Source organism: Pipra filicauda, unplaced genomic scaffold (genome assembly GCF_003945595.2).
Source record: "Pipra filicauda isolate LSUMZ 115617 unplaced genomic scaffold, ASM394559v2 scaffold342_size772408_pilon, whole genome shotgun sequence".
NCBI lineage: Eukaryota > Metazoa > Chordata > Aves > Passeriformes > Pipridae > Pipra > Pipra filicauda.
In genome coordinates this window covers 117261-134737 of record NW_024104468.1, presented here as the reverse complement: position 1 = coordinate 134737, position 17477 = coordinate 117261, and the positions used below count along the sequence as shown (strand labels likewise).

Sequence of the window (17477 nt, the reverse complement as noted above, 5' to 3'; positions counted from 1 at the left end):
CACCTTTGCAGAGAAAAATAATTTAATGTATTTATCACTCCCAAAAATCAAGAAGGCTACCTTTCAATATTTCTGTAACTCAAGGCTTCCATTTCCTACCAATCCATACCCAGAGAGCAAGATAACCCGACATCACACTGTCATTATTATGCTAGCAGCAAAAAGCAGACTCATCAGTTACAGTATCAAGTAGCATGAAATAGGCCAGTGCACCTAGAACCTGGATTGCATCAGGTCAAACAGCTTCCAAAATGATCAAAAGAACAAGCCTCTATCGTTACAATGTGCAAAAGTAATACAGTTTATTACTACTTACCTAACTGTAGAAACCCTAACACACAGATCTGCACTAAGAACAGTTATTAAATAAAGATTAACTGAAAATGGTATTAAAGACATGCCAAACACAAGGACTAACTAGTGGTTTCATCTGCTAAGGCACTTGTTATCCCAGGCCTGCCTGCTTTACATAGTTGCAGAATGGGTAAAGTGAGGTGGCTATGGTTACTTGTGAAGCAGACACTATAGCTGGTCCACTAAGTGGGAACCTGAAAAACTTAGATGAGCAACATTAAAATTCTAGAACTAGTACCCAAGAAGTTACCAATTTAATATGTCTGTGAATTAAAACTTAATACCCACCCTTTAGGGATTTTCTCACTATAGCAAATAGTATTATACATTTAACTCAAGTTTTCTTCTGTTTCTGCTGCAAACAATTGCACAGTGAAACTACTTTATGATTAGGCTTTTGCAGCCAAATGAGTTTTATTGGAGTTAGACCCAGTAAAGGTGTTAATTCATAGTTATGTTTTGTCTTCAGACTTCAGGCTTGCTAATAACAGAGAACTCAACACCACGTCTGTTGAGGCGATCAATCAGTTTTGTTTTGGAGAAGGCAGCTCCCGGAGAATATACACCACCCCTGTTAGTGAAAAGAGAAAAACATTAGTGGCACGGTGATCGAGGGACACCTTTTTGTGAAGTTAAAGATGTGCTTCCATGATTAAGAAAGAAAAAGCCACTTTGTCCCAGAACAGAGTGGATAAGAAATTTGGCAAGGTGGTTATAATTATAGATTCATTTCTGCATCCAGCAAACCCAACAGAAACCATTCCATTAACTGAACATATAGACACTGATGCAAAAGCCTGACTAAAAGCCTATGACTACATCCTTTCAAACTGAAAGACTGGGAAAGACCAAGTGGCTTTAAATCAGCCTGGGGTGAAGCATCTCCCTTGCACAGCCAGTTGGGTGAGGTAACATAGAAATCCACAGGGTTGATATGCATATTTTCAAACAGAAACATTTGCACACAGTAGCTTTAAGGAAGAGCAAGCTACTCAGAATGGGAAAGTACTTACCGTTTAGGCAGAGAATGTGCATCTTCCAGAAGAGATACAGCTGCTTGAACCATTGCAATAGGTGTAGCAACATATCCGGGCTCTGACAAACAAAACAAAACAAAAACCCCAAATGACATACAGTGTGTTGAAGTGTAGAATGTAATTTTGTTCTTCTCTACGGCATTCAGAAGAATAATCTCTTTGGCAATGAAACGGCCTTCCCCATCTAAAAACAGCATTTTTTACCTAGTAATCAGCCCAAGTAGCTGGTGAAGTCCTTAAGATCTAATCCAGACAAATACTGCTTCACATATAGGCTTATAACCACACCACAATCATTGAGTGTCTACATCATGGTGAGAGAGGGCTCTCCAATACAGCAAGAACTTACTCCATTCTGTGCCTAAATTCAGACCTTTGTTGTGTAGCTTGAATTCAGCTACATCTCTAGTTATTTAAAGAAGCTATGGTAGATTAACTCCTTTCTGAACGTAGATTCTTGCTCTCTCCAAACCATGTAGGGTGTTGTCTCCCCTCAAGGAATGACCTGAACAGAAGTATGCTACAGCTAGAAATTATACCACACCAGACCTGGTTAGGTTCACTCCCAGGGAACTGGAAAAAACACAAGTAGTAAGTCCAGGCTATAACAACTGAAAACTATCCTTAAAGCCCTCTCCCTTCAATGGCTCCACTCGGCAAACATGAGAATTGGAACAGGGAAAGTCAGAGGAAAGATAATGACAAGAATGCAAATGAACTGGCCATTTCAAAAACCAAGTCACAATGAATTCTAGTATCCAAGGTAATACACTGTAAAGCCTGTGACTTTGTTCATGTTGCAAGTCCTTCTCAAGGGTGAAAGAGACAGCAGTGGAATCATAAACTTATTTTGGAGCAGGCAAAAGCAGTCAGCTGCTACTAACATACATACCTGGTCCTTTCACTTCAGTGCAGATCTTCACATTTGGTTTGCCACTCTGGGGATCTTGCCCCTCACTGTAACCCTCACCAAAAAAAGTCATTGTAAAAGAGGTTCCATCCATCTGTAGTGAACAAGACAAGCATGGTCACCAAAACAGTAACTCACCGATATCAGGCAAACACAAGTAGTAAATATAAGTATCCAAATTCTATATACAGAATTCTGCCAAATACTATAATCCATTTAAACATAAGAGCACTTATTCTGAGTTATTGCTTAAAAGGTATCATCTCAATTTTTAATTGCTTCCACTTTGTTGGAACTGCTCTTTTTCTGAAGTCTGTTTATTCTCTCAGTGCTTTCAGTCCTAGGTTTTTGCTAATCGGTCTCCCTCAGTCATCACCTTTGATAGAGTGCTCTGAGCCACCCATGTAAATACATCAATACCCATGTAAATACAGCAATATTATCCATTTATTCCTCATAGGAGTTACACATATTCTGATGTCTAATAACAGAAGGCATGATTATGTAAATATTCTATAACTATCTGAACAGGCACACAAAATGTGCATTTGGGCCTAGAGGGGAAGCCGTATGAGGAGCAGATGAAGTCACTTGGTCTGTTCAGCCTGAAGAAGAAAAGACTGAGGGGAGACCTCATTGCAGTCTTCAGCCTTCTCATGCGAGGAAGCAGAGGGGCAAACACTGATCTCTTCTCTGTGGTGACCAGGACCCGAGGAAATGGCCTGAAGTTGCATCAAGGGAGGTTTAGGTTGGAAAAAGATTCTTCACCTAGAGGGTGGCTGAGCACTGGAACAGGCTCCCCAGGGACGTGGTCACAGCACCAAGCCTGACAGAGTTCAAGAAGTGTTTGGACAATGCTCTCAGGCACATGGTGCGACTCTTGGGGCTGTCCTGTGCAGGGCCTGTGTTGGACTTTGATGATCCTAGTGGGTCCCTTCCAACTCAGAATATTCTTGGATTCATTTAGAAATTATTTCTCTGAGACTAACTAGTTGATTCTAATTTACTATTCCACTATTACCATAACAAATGTATTGAACAACTGTGATGGAAAACAGTCAGTTACCTGTTTCTGGGTTGGTCCTTCCTTTGTGAAACGTCCAGCAGAGAAAAATTCTGGATACTACATGATGAGAGGGGAGGGGGAAAAAAAAAAGACAAAAAAAAGACCAATAGTAAACTAGAGAGAAAAAAAAAAATCTCCAAACACTGAGTTATTTTGTGTTTTGAAAACTTACTTTTGTCAGAAGTTTTCTTCCAAAGTTAAACTTCACCAGAAGAAGAAATAACATGCCAGCAAACATCAGTTTGATAACAGAGCCAAGACCACCTACATTCACATAAGCACCATACTGGACCTGAAGCAAAAACGTATTTTCACTGATAAGATCTACAGTAAATTTTTTGCATTAAAATGCATCAAATTTCAATTTAAAAAAAATTAATCTACCTCAAATTAAGATGCAGTTGTTTCATAGAACAGATAGCAGTTTAAATAGAGCCTTAAACAAGTGTCTTAGTTCTAAGCAACTCTTTGAAGAATGCTTCACTTTGTCATTCATTCTGAGAAGATAATATAACTACAGAGTGGTGAGGGAGCAGGCATGGTAAATAAGAATGGACAACTTTACAGAAAGATATGTTTTTGGTATCTGATTTCAGCCTTCTTTCCTAGATCCTCCTTTCCTTCTCCTTATCCTTTTCTGTAAGAGAAACTGAAATAGCAATGGCAAGCCTTTCTCACTAGTAGCTTCCAAGGATATTTTTAAAGCACTATCTCACTCTCTTAACTGATGCGTGTGGTTCTGCACAGCAGTTATACAGACTATTGGTGCTGGTGTTCTCTCAGGAAACCATGAAACACAAACATTTAAACATCTTTTCCACCACCATCACTTCACACTGCCTTTACTCTGCACACTGGAGACCCAAGCATCAAAGTCTTAAGATATAAATGAGCACCATATGAATTCTTTACCAGAGAATTTCTACACTATGTGCTGACCTAGCTACAGCTACGCAGACTAAAATTATGATCCTTTTAGAAGCTCTACTGGTACAACAAGAAAAGCCTCGGCACAGAAACAGAAATTAATGCATTTAATGCAACCTTTCAAATGGGACTGTGACTCATGGTTTCCATTCCCTACAAATACATATCCAGAAATCAGAGAGCAGGGCAACCCTACAAGACACTCTCATAAGTATCATGCTGGCAGCCAAAGGCAGGCTCATCAGCCACAGTATAAAGCAGGCCAGTGCACCCAGAAGACATAGTACACAAATAACAGTAACTTACAGGTGTTTCCTGCAACTCTGTGTGCAAATAACGCTGAGTCCGTTTCACAACAGAACCATCAGATCCCATGAATGGAATAGAGTACTCTTTGAATTCCTGATTGTAAAACAAAAATCCTCTGCAAATGGAAAAAAAATAAAGTCATTAAAAATGTTCCAATGTTTGTGCAAACTGAAAGAAACTGATCATACTGGCCTTACCATTATCAGCTTTCTCTGAAGCATTTTTATGACATTATCTCTTTTCAGTGAAAGCAAACAATGCCAAATTTATCCCTGGCTCACTCAAAATTCCATGCACTGTAGCAAGGATGAATTTGATAATCAATATAATAGTCTTCTCCTTTTTTTCCCCCCATTCTACTAATCACTTCTGAAATCAAAAGTTTGCCATGTCACTAAAAGTCTTCGAACAAGTGAATTTTGAAACCTAGTAGATGCTGAGAGATGTTCTCTCTTCATTAAGATATGAACAAATCAGTAAAGCTGAACTTATCTTCACTTCTACTAGATGAGCATCTATGTGTTCATATTATATTGAAGTCCTAAATGCATCCTTTCAGTATTTAATACTATGTTAGCAATCTGTATCATAAATACTGTTAGAAGACAGCATGTTTCACATCTTACACTTATACCTTTTTTTAAGCTTTGCACCAACTATTGGAACAGGGGCATATCCTATCTTTTTTCGAAGTTTCCTCAGGTTGTCTTCATCCGCAAGGCCATAGACAGCTGACTTCCAGGTCCCATCGTGTACACAAACACCCTGGCGACACACCCAAAACAGTAAACAGTTCAGTATTTAAAGGTTTCATGTATTATTTTAAAAATGATACTAGAACTATTACACATATTACAATTATTACATATATGTGTTATCACACTCATGGCTGGGCTTCGCAAACGAAGATTTGGGGAGGGCTCTACCTACGTTTGTTACAAGCGTGCTGATGGCTAAAAGGCCAATACAAGGTCAATACAATAAAATACAATATATGTGTTATGATTACATGCATTATAGTGCAGTGGGATGACCTTGGCTGGATGCCAGGTGCTCACCAAGACACTTTATCACTCTCTTCCTAGCTAGGATAGGGAGAGGAGAAAATAAGACAGAAAAATCCCTTGTGTGTGAAGACAAAGGCAACTTAATAAAGCAAGAGCTGTATATGGAAGCAAAGGAAAACAAAAGACTTCTCTACTTTCCATCAGCAGGTGATGTCCAGCCACTTCCCGGGAGGCAGAGCTTCAGTATGCAGAGCGCTTGCTCCGCAACACAGGTGTCGTAGTAACAAATGCCTCCCACCCTTCCTCCTTTAGCTTTTATTGCTGAACGAACTTGCATGCCATGGAATACCCCTTTAGTCAGCTGTCCTGACTATGCCCCCTCCCAGGATCTTGCCCACCCCAGACTACTGGATGAGGGGGAGAATGTTGCAGAGACAGCCTTAGCGCTGTGGGAGCAGTGCTCAGCAGTAGCCAAAACACTGGTGTGTTATCAACACCTCTGCAGCTACCACAGGAAGCACAGCACAGCGATGGCTTCTATGGGGAAATGAACTCAGCCACACCCAAGGCAACCTCCATCCCTCATTCCATATGACCCACAACATGCTCAGGCCCCACATACTTAATACGTATCTGTATCTCTTCTAACCATCCCACTGCAGTTAATTCCCATTATTGATATCTCTTCTTACCAACACTTAGAAGTTACACCACACATAGGTAAACCATCTTTCTACCCAACATACAGATTTATACATACTCATTCACTACTATTCCCTGTTCATTAATAGATGGATATTATTCTCCCATTCCAAGGTCTTCCTCCACTCCTCCAGATGTTTGTAAGAACAGACTGTGACTTAGGCCCTATCTAATAAGATGGGTGATTAAGCCAGAAATAGCATGTTTGGTTGCTGGGCACCAAGACTGGCTTGGATCATCATTGCATTGTTTTAACAATGACATTAGAATTATTACATATATTTCACATTATTACAATTACTACCTACCTGTATCATGATTACATGCATTAAGTATATTGAAACAACTTGCCCCCCAACAAACAAAAAACCCAAAGACAAACACTAGGATTACTGGCAACACACTATGGATCTTGTTATAGTTTTACTTGTGTAAGAATCCTTCCCACACCTCTGCAAAACCAAAATAATTCTTGAAACAGCTTACCACAACAAACTCTAGGTAGACACCCTCTGAAAACAGACCTTACAAAATGGTGTTTGCTTGGGAAACTTTCATTAGCACCTAAAGAATAAAGTTCTTTGACTCAAATAACTGCCAGCTTGCTCTTTGGACTGTATTAATGTAGCAACAGATATTCTGATGGGCTAGTCTGATGTTATCACAAAAACCTCTGAGTTCCAAGAAGGCAGAAACCAACTAACCTCAGGCCCAGATTTTACCGACAGGAAACTTTCAACAGCAGTTAAGGTACCTGTTAAAAGAGAGGAGAAAATATTACTTGGCACATTCAGCCATTAGTTTGCAAGACCACACTACGCTCTGGTAGACTCAAATAGCAGGCCACTGACACTATCAGCTGAAAAGGCAGAGTTACCTCTTTATCTCGAAGCCAAATAACATAGGATGCACAGCTATTTGAGTAAGCAAGTATTAAATTTCTTGTGTAAAGTACTTCAATAACGGTCACTAATACTACCTGCACTCATTAAATTTTTTTCATTTGTCTTACCTAGTTAATGAGATAATGTAAAAAATTCATTGGGGTAAAAAAAGGAAGGAATATTAAGAGCCACATTTCGTTTTCCTCCAAGTTTCAAAATAAAGGATGATGTTGGCTGTGAAAGCAAAGATGGACTAAAAATTTGGTACACCTGAACTACCAAAACCCCCCCCCCAAAATAAAATAACCCATAACCCCCCCAAAAAACAAGTAGCCTAAAACAAAACATCCTAAAACATTCATTTTAGCATAGCTTGTGTTTTGCAAAGAATGCTTAGTTGTGATGAGCAGCAGCACAAAACAGTGCCTCCAAATTCTGTTTTGTTTTGCTTTGCTTAGTTCCTTATGAGACTGTAAAACTACTTGTATGGGTAAATTTCCATATAACAAGCAACTGGATAAACAGGTGGTAATGCCATAAAGTCAAAATAAGAAAATATAAAAGACATCTTTATTCAAAAGAGGTTTCAAACATGAAATTACAACCTCATGAGCAACTAGATACTCATTTCCATGCCTTGCTTCTCCCTCCAGTCAGATCCCACTTGAGGCTTCTTCAACTGAAAGTTCACAATACACTACAATATAAACCAACCCCATTTAACAGTCTTTTTCATAGTCCATAAAAGCAAAACATTTGGATACTCCTATCGGCCCTCCCAACTGAAAGTCAGACCTGAGGAACAGACTATCCTCATTTGAAACCAGGATCAAGTATTATTTACAGAGAATTAAATCCTTTCATGTCTTTTCTCAAATATATTTGTCCTCTTTCAGCTGCTATTAAAGCAAAAGGCATTGCATGGCACTGTCTTGCTACTTACATGACAGCTTCTAAGAGATTGCAGCTGAAAAAGAAAACTTAGGAAACCTGATTACCTACCAGTCTGTGGACCCTTTCCCACAGCTGTCCCCCCCTGCACTGTCTTTTCCCTACAAGATCCTCTGCACAAGTGGCAGTGTGCTGAGGCTTGCCTAGAAAAGTCCACACACTGGCTGAACAGCTCATAGCTGAAGGTTCTGTCCTCTCAGTGAGCAACATGACCTTGAATCCCTATCTACCAATCTTCTCCAATACGGGAATATGACTTACTTTGAAATTTCTCTCTACCACATTTGGTTGAAACTGGTCACCTGATAAAGGCAGGCAAAAAGAGTCACTGAAAGAGTTTCCACAGAAGCACTGCTGCTTTAGGAAACCAGATGAAAGCATAATCTGCATTTCCTTTTCACCATAAGGATGTATTTATTCAAGTCACCTTTCAACTTGTCTCTGGTGTACAGTACTCCCATATCAGCTGGTATGGAGTCAAAGCCACAGCTTCCAATGACATATACCCCCTTTTCCGCAGCTTTTTCGTTGTATTTCAGGTACATTCCCTCCAGGAACTAAAACACAGTCAGAACAAGTATTTTAAACAGAAATCCATTCTTGGCCATATGCAATATTAGCCATCAGTGCTTTACTGTCACGTTATAGCACCCTACATGCTTCAAACCACCTACATGCACCTCTAAGACAGATATATATATATATAAGTCCTGGTCAAGTATCAAAGTTTCACATCAGGGCAAAGAAATGTATAGAATTCCTATGCAGAATCACAACTGAGGCTTGAAACAGAATTCAGCAACTTGGGATTTCCAGAGAGAACCTAAAAGGCTCTAGTCTTACAAGCAAGGAAACTATACAACCAACACACATTAGTGTACCTTAAAAGACTTACTGCATCTTTTACAGTAATTGTAGATGAGGAGGCAGAATTTGTGTTCATGTTCAGAAACATTAGCAGAAACATGAAGCACACTGAATAAACACTCCTTTCGTAGATCCTTTATGTAAGGTAGTGGTTTTTACTGGCACATACCTGGGGCTCTCCACTGATGTCAATGCAGCTTGCACCATTTTCAACACAAGCTTCTACCACAGGCTCTCCAAAGAATCTATACTATAGAAGGAAAAAACACCACACGTAACAAAAGAAAACCCACACACCAGAACTTACCCAACATGCTTTATCTAATGTACACCTCTACAATAAAAGTAAATTTGGTGGCTATTGATTTTGCTAAGTGGGGCTAAAATGTAATAGCACTTTTATTTCTTGGGGGTGTGGGGAGAAGGAACAGCATAACAAACTCCACCACTGATAATGGAGTTTGCTGCACAGGCTACTACACCTGATCTCTCATAAAATCAGATCACCAAGACCAATTGAATACTGCTGCTAGTCTCACTCTATGTTTTTTGTGCTTTATTATCAGCATATTCTCTGCTCAAACACTCTTAATTTCAAAGACATTGCCATGACCCAACTTCCACCTCCCATACTTTGATGCCCTCTGAATGTACTGGAAATACTGTCGCTGGAAGTTTTAAAAGAGCCAAGAGCTTACAGCAGCAAGCCTGTGGGCCCCTCTTCCTGCTCTACTTTTAACCCTAGTGCCACTCGAAACACCCTGGCCCAATATGAAACGTTGGGCCAACTTTACCATCAGTTTCTTATGCTTCCTATGGAAGACCTAAACCGAACCCCGCTGTATTTGAGTGAGGAGATCTGTCCGCGCATCGCGCCACCAGCCATTGCAGTGGCACACCCTGCGGCCACTGCAGTAGGCGGCCGTCCTTCGGGTTCGGGTTCAAGGAGCCGCGTAGCCCGCGGGCAGCCCCCCGCGCCCCGAGGAGGGGCGGGGAACGCGGCCGCCCGAGCCCCGGCGCGGCCCCGCCCGCACCCCGCACTCACCGGGCCCACGCAGTTCAGCACCACCCGGGTCTGCTTCGCCATGGCGGCCAGCGAGACCGCGTCGCCCACATCGCACAGCAGCACGTCGACCTCTGCCCCGAGCGTCGCCTTCCCTGCGCACCGGAGACCGCGGTCACCCTCACCGCCCTCCCCGGGGCGAGCCCCACCTACGCGCCCCAGCGCCGGGGTCGCCCCGCAGCCCTTCCCCGCACACCCGCCCGCGGGCGGCTCCGGGCCCGACCCGCTGCCCCCCTGCCCCGGCGCTGCGCCCCCGGCCCGGCCGCGGCCCGTACCCAGTCGCTCGGCCGCCCGCTCCAGCACCGCCCGCAGCTTCTCGCGGCTCCGCCCGGCCACGGCCCAGCGCAGGGGGCCGCGGCACAGCGGACCCTCGCCGGCGGCCGCCGCCGCCGCCGCCCGCGCCACCTCCTCCACCACGAACTGTCCGGTGAAGCCCGAGGCGCCGAACACCACCATGTCGTAGAGCCGCTCGGCCGCCTTCGTGCCGCTGCCGGCCGCCATGGCGAGAGCAGCCGCCGCACTACAGGGAGCGCCGGGATGGCCGCGATCACAGCACTCACAGCACCGCCCCGCCCCGCCCGCCCCCGCGGGCTCAGCCCCGCCCCGCCCGCGCTCTCGGCCCCGGCTGGGGGAGAAACCACCTTGGGTCGCGTTGCGGCAGCTGGGGCAGAGGGGGGATGCTGCCTGTCGAGGGCGGTGACATACCATAAGTGAATAGAAACGTGTCAGGGTACGGCCGAGAGGGCTTGGAGCCCGGCGGTGTACGCAACAACGTTTTTTGGGAGAAGCCACCACGGAATCAGAGAATGGTTCAGGTTGGAAGGGACCTAGAGGATCATCTAGTTCCAAGCCTTCTGCCGTGGGCAGGGGCACCTTCAACTAGACCAGGTTGCTCAGAGCCCCATCCAATTTGGCCTTGAACACCTTCAGGGATGGGGCAACCACAGCTTCTCTGGGCAACCTGTTCCAGTGTCTCACCACCCTCACAGTAAAGAATTTTTTCCTAAAATCTAATCTAAGCCTACCATCTTTCAATTTGAACCCATTTGCCCTTGTCCTGTCACTACATGCTCTTGTAAATAGTCTTGCCCCATCTTTCCTTTAAGTTCCCTTCAAGTACTGGAAGACCATAATTAGGTCACCCTGAACCCTTCTTTTTTACAGGCTGAACAATCTAAATTCTCTCAGCCTTTCACCTCAGAGGAGAGGTGCTCCGTCCCCCTGATCACCTTTGGTGGCCCTCCTCTGGATCACCATCATTGGTCCCACAACAGACATATTCTCTCGCGATGAGCATGGCTCATTGCCATGAGCTACTACTATAGGCTTTTCAGCACAGGTAATGCAGATGGTCTGCAATTAATAAAAAAGAAAACTTTAATTACCTAGAAGTAAAATGAAACACACTGTTTTCCCCAAAATTGCAGCAAATATTTATGGTTTGCTCAACAACAAAAGCAGAACAACAAAAAATGTGAAGTTTCTGCTGTGGTGGGGAGAAGCAGTGGCCCTGCAGAGACACTTTGGTATGGAGCATCCAAGACTGCACTGAGTGGTGAGGTATGGCTGTGTTTTCTGTGCTTTCCATGCCAGGCTACTCACCTTGATTCCAGAGGCTCGCAGCAAGTCACGTGGGAACAGCCTCGTGAATCCTGCTCTCTGGCCCTTTTTTCCAGGTAGCATCTACCGTATCTAAACTCTTCTCAACAGAGGCCTGTCAAACCTGTTTTAAAACCTCCAGTGACAGACGCTTTCACACTGTTCCTCAGGCAGTCTCCACCTGCATTTCTTATACATATGGCTAGAGACAATAAGCTAGATCTTAAGACCCGTAGTTTTAGCCCCATACTATTTATCCTGTTTCTTGAGGACATCTTGGCAAAAGATTTAGTCTCGGAGGAGTATGTACAAAGATGCTGCACAGCTGGAAACTGCCATGCATCTCCTCAGTTTTCCCTATACTAAAAAGAGTTTTTTGATTTTTCCATACAGGCCACGTCATACATACATTTTTCCTGTTCTCTTCTGAACTTTCTCCAACTGTTTTACATTTTACTGATAACCTAGTGTCCACTACTAGACCCCACATTCACATTGTCAGTGCTAAATTGATTGAGGTTAGTTGATGGGGTGGAGTTTACCACTGTTTCTACATACCTTTTTTTTCTACATAGCCTTTTTTTTTTTCCTTTTTGCAAGTGTCATTGTTGCTGCACTTGAATCTCAAGATCTGTTCCACCTCGGAGGCTTTTTCAAATTACTGCTACCTAACTAGTCTTTTCCCATCTCAGATCTGCCCGAAGAATAATGACTTTTCTGAATACATGCTAAACGTCTCATCTCCAAGGCAGTATATCCTCTCCTCTAAGCATCAGTATCAGTACTTGAGTAGTGCTGATGCAGTTGTTTGTAGGCCTACACCATCAGCTGTGGCAGTGAAACAAATCAGTCTAACAAAAAACAAAGAGTGGGGGAGGGAAGGACAAAGACGGGTTTTGTGTTCCTTTTTAATTCAGATAATTTTGTTGATCTGATTTACAGATCAACCCTGCAAAACCAGTTTCTTGTCTTTGAGGTCACTGAACATCTTATTAGTCAAGCCGATCTCTTCTACCTTCCACTCCTTCCTACATTCAGGGATAATTTCCATCTGTGCTCACAAGAGTGTTGAACTCCTCTGAGCTGCTTTCTTCTTATTCTCAGTTTTTTTCTTCTGCCACCAATTGTTGAAGTAAAGTCTGTTTTCTTTGAGGCCACTGACTTTGGTCTTCCATTCTCCTTTCTCTTTTGTAAAACATTGCAACAATAAACAATATATATTTTTCCCCAAATTTGAAGTTAACAAAAATATTTTTTCTTCAGACTTTGCCTTAGTATTTAAAATTATTCAGTGACAGGAGGCTGTAAGAAGTCTGCAAATTTACTGAGGGATTTTGACATAGCTTGCAGGTCTGACTGGGATCCTCAGACTGCTTTCTGCATCCCTTTGCTCCAGATGCTTGCCTCTCTTGCCTACTCTCCCTCTTCCAGATTATCTCCTGTCACTCCCAGAAAACAAGGCGATTTATAAATGTATGATTCTGACTCAACCATTTGTAAAGAATCAGGACTGCACAAGCTTCCTCGGGCCACACGTATTTGATAAGACCTTCATTGTATTGATAGGCCAGTGGCTTGGCAAGCACAGGCTTGTATGCAGTGCTGAGCACCCTGTCTCCTCTTGATGACTGAAACATTTCACCAGCTTGGGCAGACCTACCCTGTTTATCAATTCACAACTCTCAAAATTTCACCTACTCTTTCAGTGTCATCTCTGTTCTTTAAAACACATTGCGGGAACAACATGACTCTTGTAAATTGCAGCTTGCACAAGCAAGAAATCAGGCTTTAAGAATTGCAGAAGGGTACCTGAGAAACAACTAGAGAGGTATCAAAACATGAGGCAAACTTGGGGTTTGTTTGGGTTTGGTTTTTTGTTGTTGTTGGGTGTTGTGATTTGATTTGGTTTGGGTTTTTTGGTCGTTTTTTTCTTTTTTTGGCTTACATAAAAGATCATTATGGTAGCTCCAACTCTTTTTTTTTTTTGAGAGAGAGAGCTCCCTCTTTGGCAAGTTGAAGAATTCTGTATGCAGACATCTCCAGTTTTCCTCCAGCTCTCTGGGTTAAAAAAGAACAAAAATCAAAGTCTCTTAAGACAGTTTACATTCCTGACTGTGTAAATAACAAGTAGATTTCAAACATCAAGGCGATGTCAAGGCTCTGATTTTAAATGGAAGGCTTAGAGCAGTCTTGACTAAAGGCAAAGGTTAACCTGTCTTCCTAGTTAGTGTCACCAATGCAGGATTGCAAAAATTATTCTGTGGGAAAGCAGTGGGATGATTTACAGTTTTTCCTCATCCAATAGGAAGACAAGAAGTGTCAGATCTGCTGCCAAGTGCAGTTCTGCAAAGAAAGTTCCAACCTGAATCAGCTTTAGAAGCTCACCAAAAAAAGAAAAAAAAAAGATACTGCTGTTTCTTTTAAAATCTTCTTTTTCAGATTTGAAGGTCTTTTGGTTTTTTCCGTGTGTATCTGCATACAGATACTTCCAGATTTCATTTCTTTAAAGCCTGCTTTAGCTAGACTGACTCAGTCTAATATAGCTTCAATTACTAGAGGTCTCTGCCAATTTTTTTTGGCATAGAAAAGCATACAAGTGAACATGTGCACACACCCCCACATCCGTGCGTGAATTCACCGTATCTTTTCAAATTCCTTAAATAAAAAGGGTCATGCCTCCCTTTGCTAGCTTCTCCTGTTCCACCTAGAGCCTCTAACAGGATCTAAGGAATCTGTGTAAGCATTTATAAAAACACCTATGTGCTCCTTCATTTCATGCAGCAGTTGTTTAGATAAAATCCTTCATATCTATATTTCTTTCATGTATTTCATATTTTTCTTGGACACCAATCTTTGTGGTAAAGTTTTTTATACTCATAAGTTTAGGATACTTTTTGTTAATTAGAGTGGAAATGCAGATGTTCCATTACTACTTTTTCATTAAAATAATAATAATAAGGTAGCAGAAAGAGTGCAATACGATGTCAATTACACAATGTTGCATGAAGGCAATCTTTTTAAACACAACATGGTAATTGTCTTGTACCTCAAAGGATGAAATAAGATAGTTGGCTGGAACCTTTGCAAAAGTTAGTACGGAGCTCAAGAAAAACAGAGCATAAGAGTAAGCAGAGGTGTTGGGAAATAAGGTTGATTAACAATGCACAGATAATTCACTGCAGGGTATGAAGAGTTATGTGGGTGAGTATATAAGGGATTTACAAAAAAAAAAAGACAGGCATCTATGTACCTGCTACAGTTACTCAGTACTCTAAGACTGTGAGAACAAAAGTTTCTGGAACAAAGCCCACAGTTTTTAGTGCCATGATGTATCTTATTCTTAATTTATGCAGAATATTACTTTATAATCTAGAGACAATAGGCTCCAAAAAGCCAACCTATACTTAGAACTGGCAATAAACCAAACCATTTAGACTGGGACAAAAAGGAGGAGCTTGAAATGCTCAGAAAGCTTGAAAGACTGCAGACAACCCAACAGACAGCTGCTTGCCACATATGGCAGTTTAGTAATGCTTTATTTCTTTTATTTTAATTTCATTTTAAAATTAAAATATCATCTAATCTCTTTGAAAAAAACCCAAACAACCTTGAATCATAGAATCATTTAGGTTGGAAAAGATCCTTAAGGTCACCGAGTCCAAATGTGAATCTAACACTGCCAAGTCCACCACTAAACCATGTCCCTAACCACCACATCTACACACTTTTTAAATGTCTCCATGGATGGTGACTCCACCACTTCCCTGGGCAGCCTATTCCAATGCTTGACCACTCCTTCCACAAAGAAATTCTTTCTAATATCCAATCTAACCCTCCTCTGGCACAACTTGAGGCCATTTCATCCTGTCTCTTGGTACCTGGGAGAAAAGGTTGATCCCCACCTGGCTACAACCTCCTTTCAGGTAGTTGTAGAGAGCAATATGGTTCCCCCTGAGCCTCCTGTTCTCCAGGATAAACAATCCCAGCTCCCTCAGCAGCTCCTCATTACACTTGCATCCAGACCCCTCACCAGATCCGTTGCCCTTCTGGACATGCTCCAGCACCTCAATGTCCTTCTTGTAGTGAGGGGCCCAGAACTGGACACAGTACTCAAGGTAGGGCCTCACCAGTGCTGAGCACACTTCCCTAGTCCTGCTGGCCACACCATTCCTGATACAACCCAGGATGCCTTTGGCCTTCTTGGCAGCCTGGGCATACTGCTGGCTCATGTTCAGCCACTATTGACCAACAGCCCCAGGTCCTTTTCCACTGGGCAGCTTTCCAGCCATTCTGCCCCAAGCCCATAGTGTTGCATTGAGTTGTTGTGAATTAAGTGCAGCACCATCTTAATCGGTACATATACATACCCATATGGAATATGTATACCGTATACATATATCTATTCAACTTAATATATATTCAGCCATTTAATAATAATAATATCAAATGAACAAAGTTATTTCCACCTGTTTTGTTTATTTCTAAATTGGGAAATATAAAACAACAGATGGTAGCCTATGGCACTTGCTGATCCCATCTTTTTATTTTTTAATAAGCTCTATACACATTTCCATTCATTCACAACTTCATACAATTTCTTGAATAAAGAAAGGAAGTACACCATTAACCCATAGAAGTACAAAGCTTTTGATTGCCTAGTTCAGGCTCTTCTTTCAACACTTACTGCAGTTGTCACTTCTCACACTGAACTTGAAATGCAGGTATGAAATGACTGATAAATGTACAGTTTTGTCAGTTTAGAGAGACAAAAAGAAAGTGCAGAGGAAGAACACATTTTCTCTGATGACACTGAATAACAACCAACATTACATCAGAATGCTCTATAATAAAAGTGGCCGCACAGTAAATGAAGACATAGAGTTAAATACCAGAGTTCTCTTGCTGTGTACTGCAGGGCTCTGCCCTACCTCTCAGCTCAGAAGTCATTTTGATAACAATAATTAAAGACTTGAAATTTTCTGCCATAGTTGCAGAGAAATAATTTAAAGACAAGTAAGAAGTTAAAAGTGAAAATATTCAGAAAATGCAAACTAATCTATACTGGAGAAGTTAAAACCTGGAATACACTATGCTAAAAGAAAAAAGGATAAATGTTTTCCCCAGGGGATGAAAAATGTGGGAGACATTAGCAATGTAGAGCATCAGATTGCATAGAAGGATATAAAAACCTATTTCCATTTGAAAGTGTATTTTAAAACATTGTGTTCCAGTTCAGCCACTTTGCTACAATGAACAGACTGGCAAATTGACGACAATTTCATGAAAATCATCCAGGAAATAATGAATTATCTGGGAATAGGAATGGATACACCTTCCAGGAAAAATCCACTGTTCAAGGTATATATTATTAAACTGAAAATAGCTATAGAGGCATGATAACACTTTGCAAATATCTGAGGATGTTACTTTTAGGGCTGAAAGACAAGTGCCCACCTGAGCAAACTGACAGTGGCTGATAGAGTGAGCAGCACAACCCATTCCTCCCAGCAAGGGAGGAGCTGACAGGAGAACAAGACCAGCTGATGGGTGCAGATGGACAGGTTGTCTGAAACTGCCCATGGGATTTTGGGACAAAGCACCAGAACGTTAACTGTGAGGAAGCCATATGCTGCAGCAAGAGTAAGCGGATGGCTGGATAGATCACCCGTTCTTTAGTGTCTGCAATCTTCAGTACTAGACTGAATTGTAAAATTGTCTAGCTACCTCTCCCTCAAGTATGTTGTGAATATAACAACAGAGTCTAACAGTCCTTGAAATATCCCTTGTATCTTACTTAAGCA

At 42.0% G+C, this 17477-nt stretch overlaps 1 protein-coding gene across 1 annotated transcript; it reads right to left on the bottom strand.

Annotated features, from left to right (window-relative positions):
* Positions 1–4: 4 nt before the first annotated feature.
* SCCPDH (saccharopine dehydrogenase (putative)) lies at positions 5–10620 on the bottom strand. Its single transcript, XM_027729749.2, has 12 exons — positions 10353–10620; positions 10060–10172; positions 9184–9264; positions 8575–8704; positions 7017–7066; positions 5238–5368; positions 4601–4718; positions 3540–3659; positions 3368–3424; positions 2284–2395; positions 1368–1449; positions 5–925 (listed from the first exon to the last, which is right to left on the bottom strand). Exons 1-12 carry the CDS (start codon positions 10576–10578, stop codon positions 820–822), a joined length of 1326 nt encoding a protein of 441 aa, XP_027585550.2. The 5' UTR covers positions 10579–10620; the 3' UTR covers positions 5–819.
* Positions 10621–17477: the final 6857 nt, after the last annotated feature.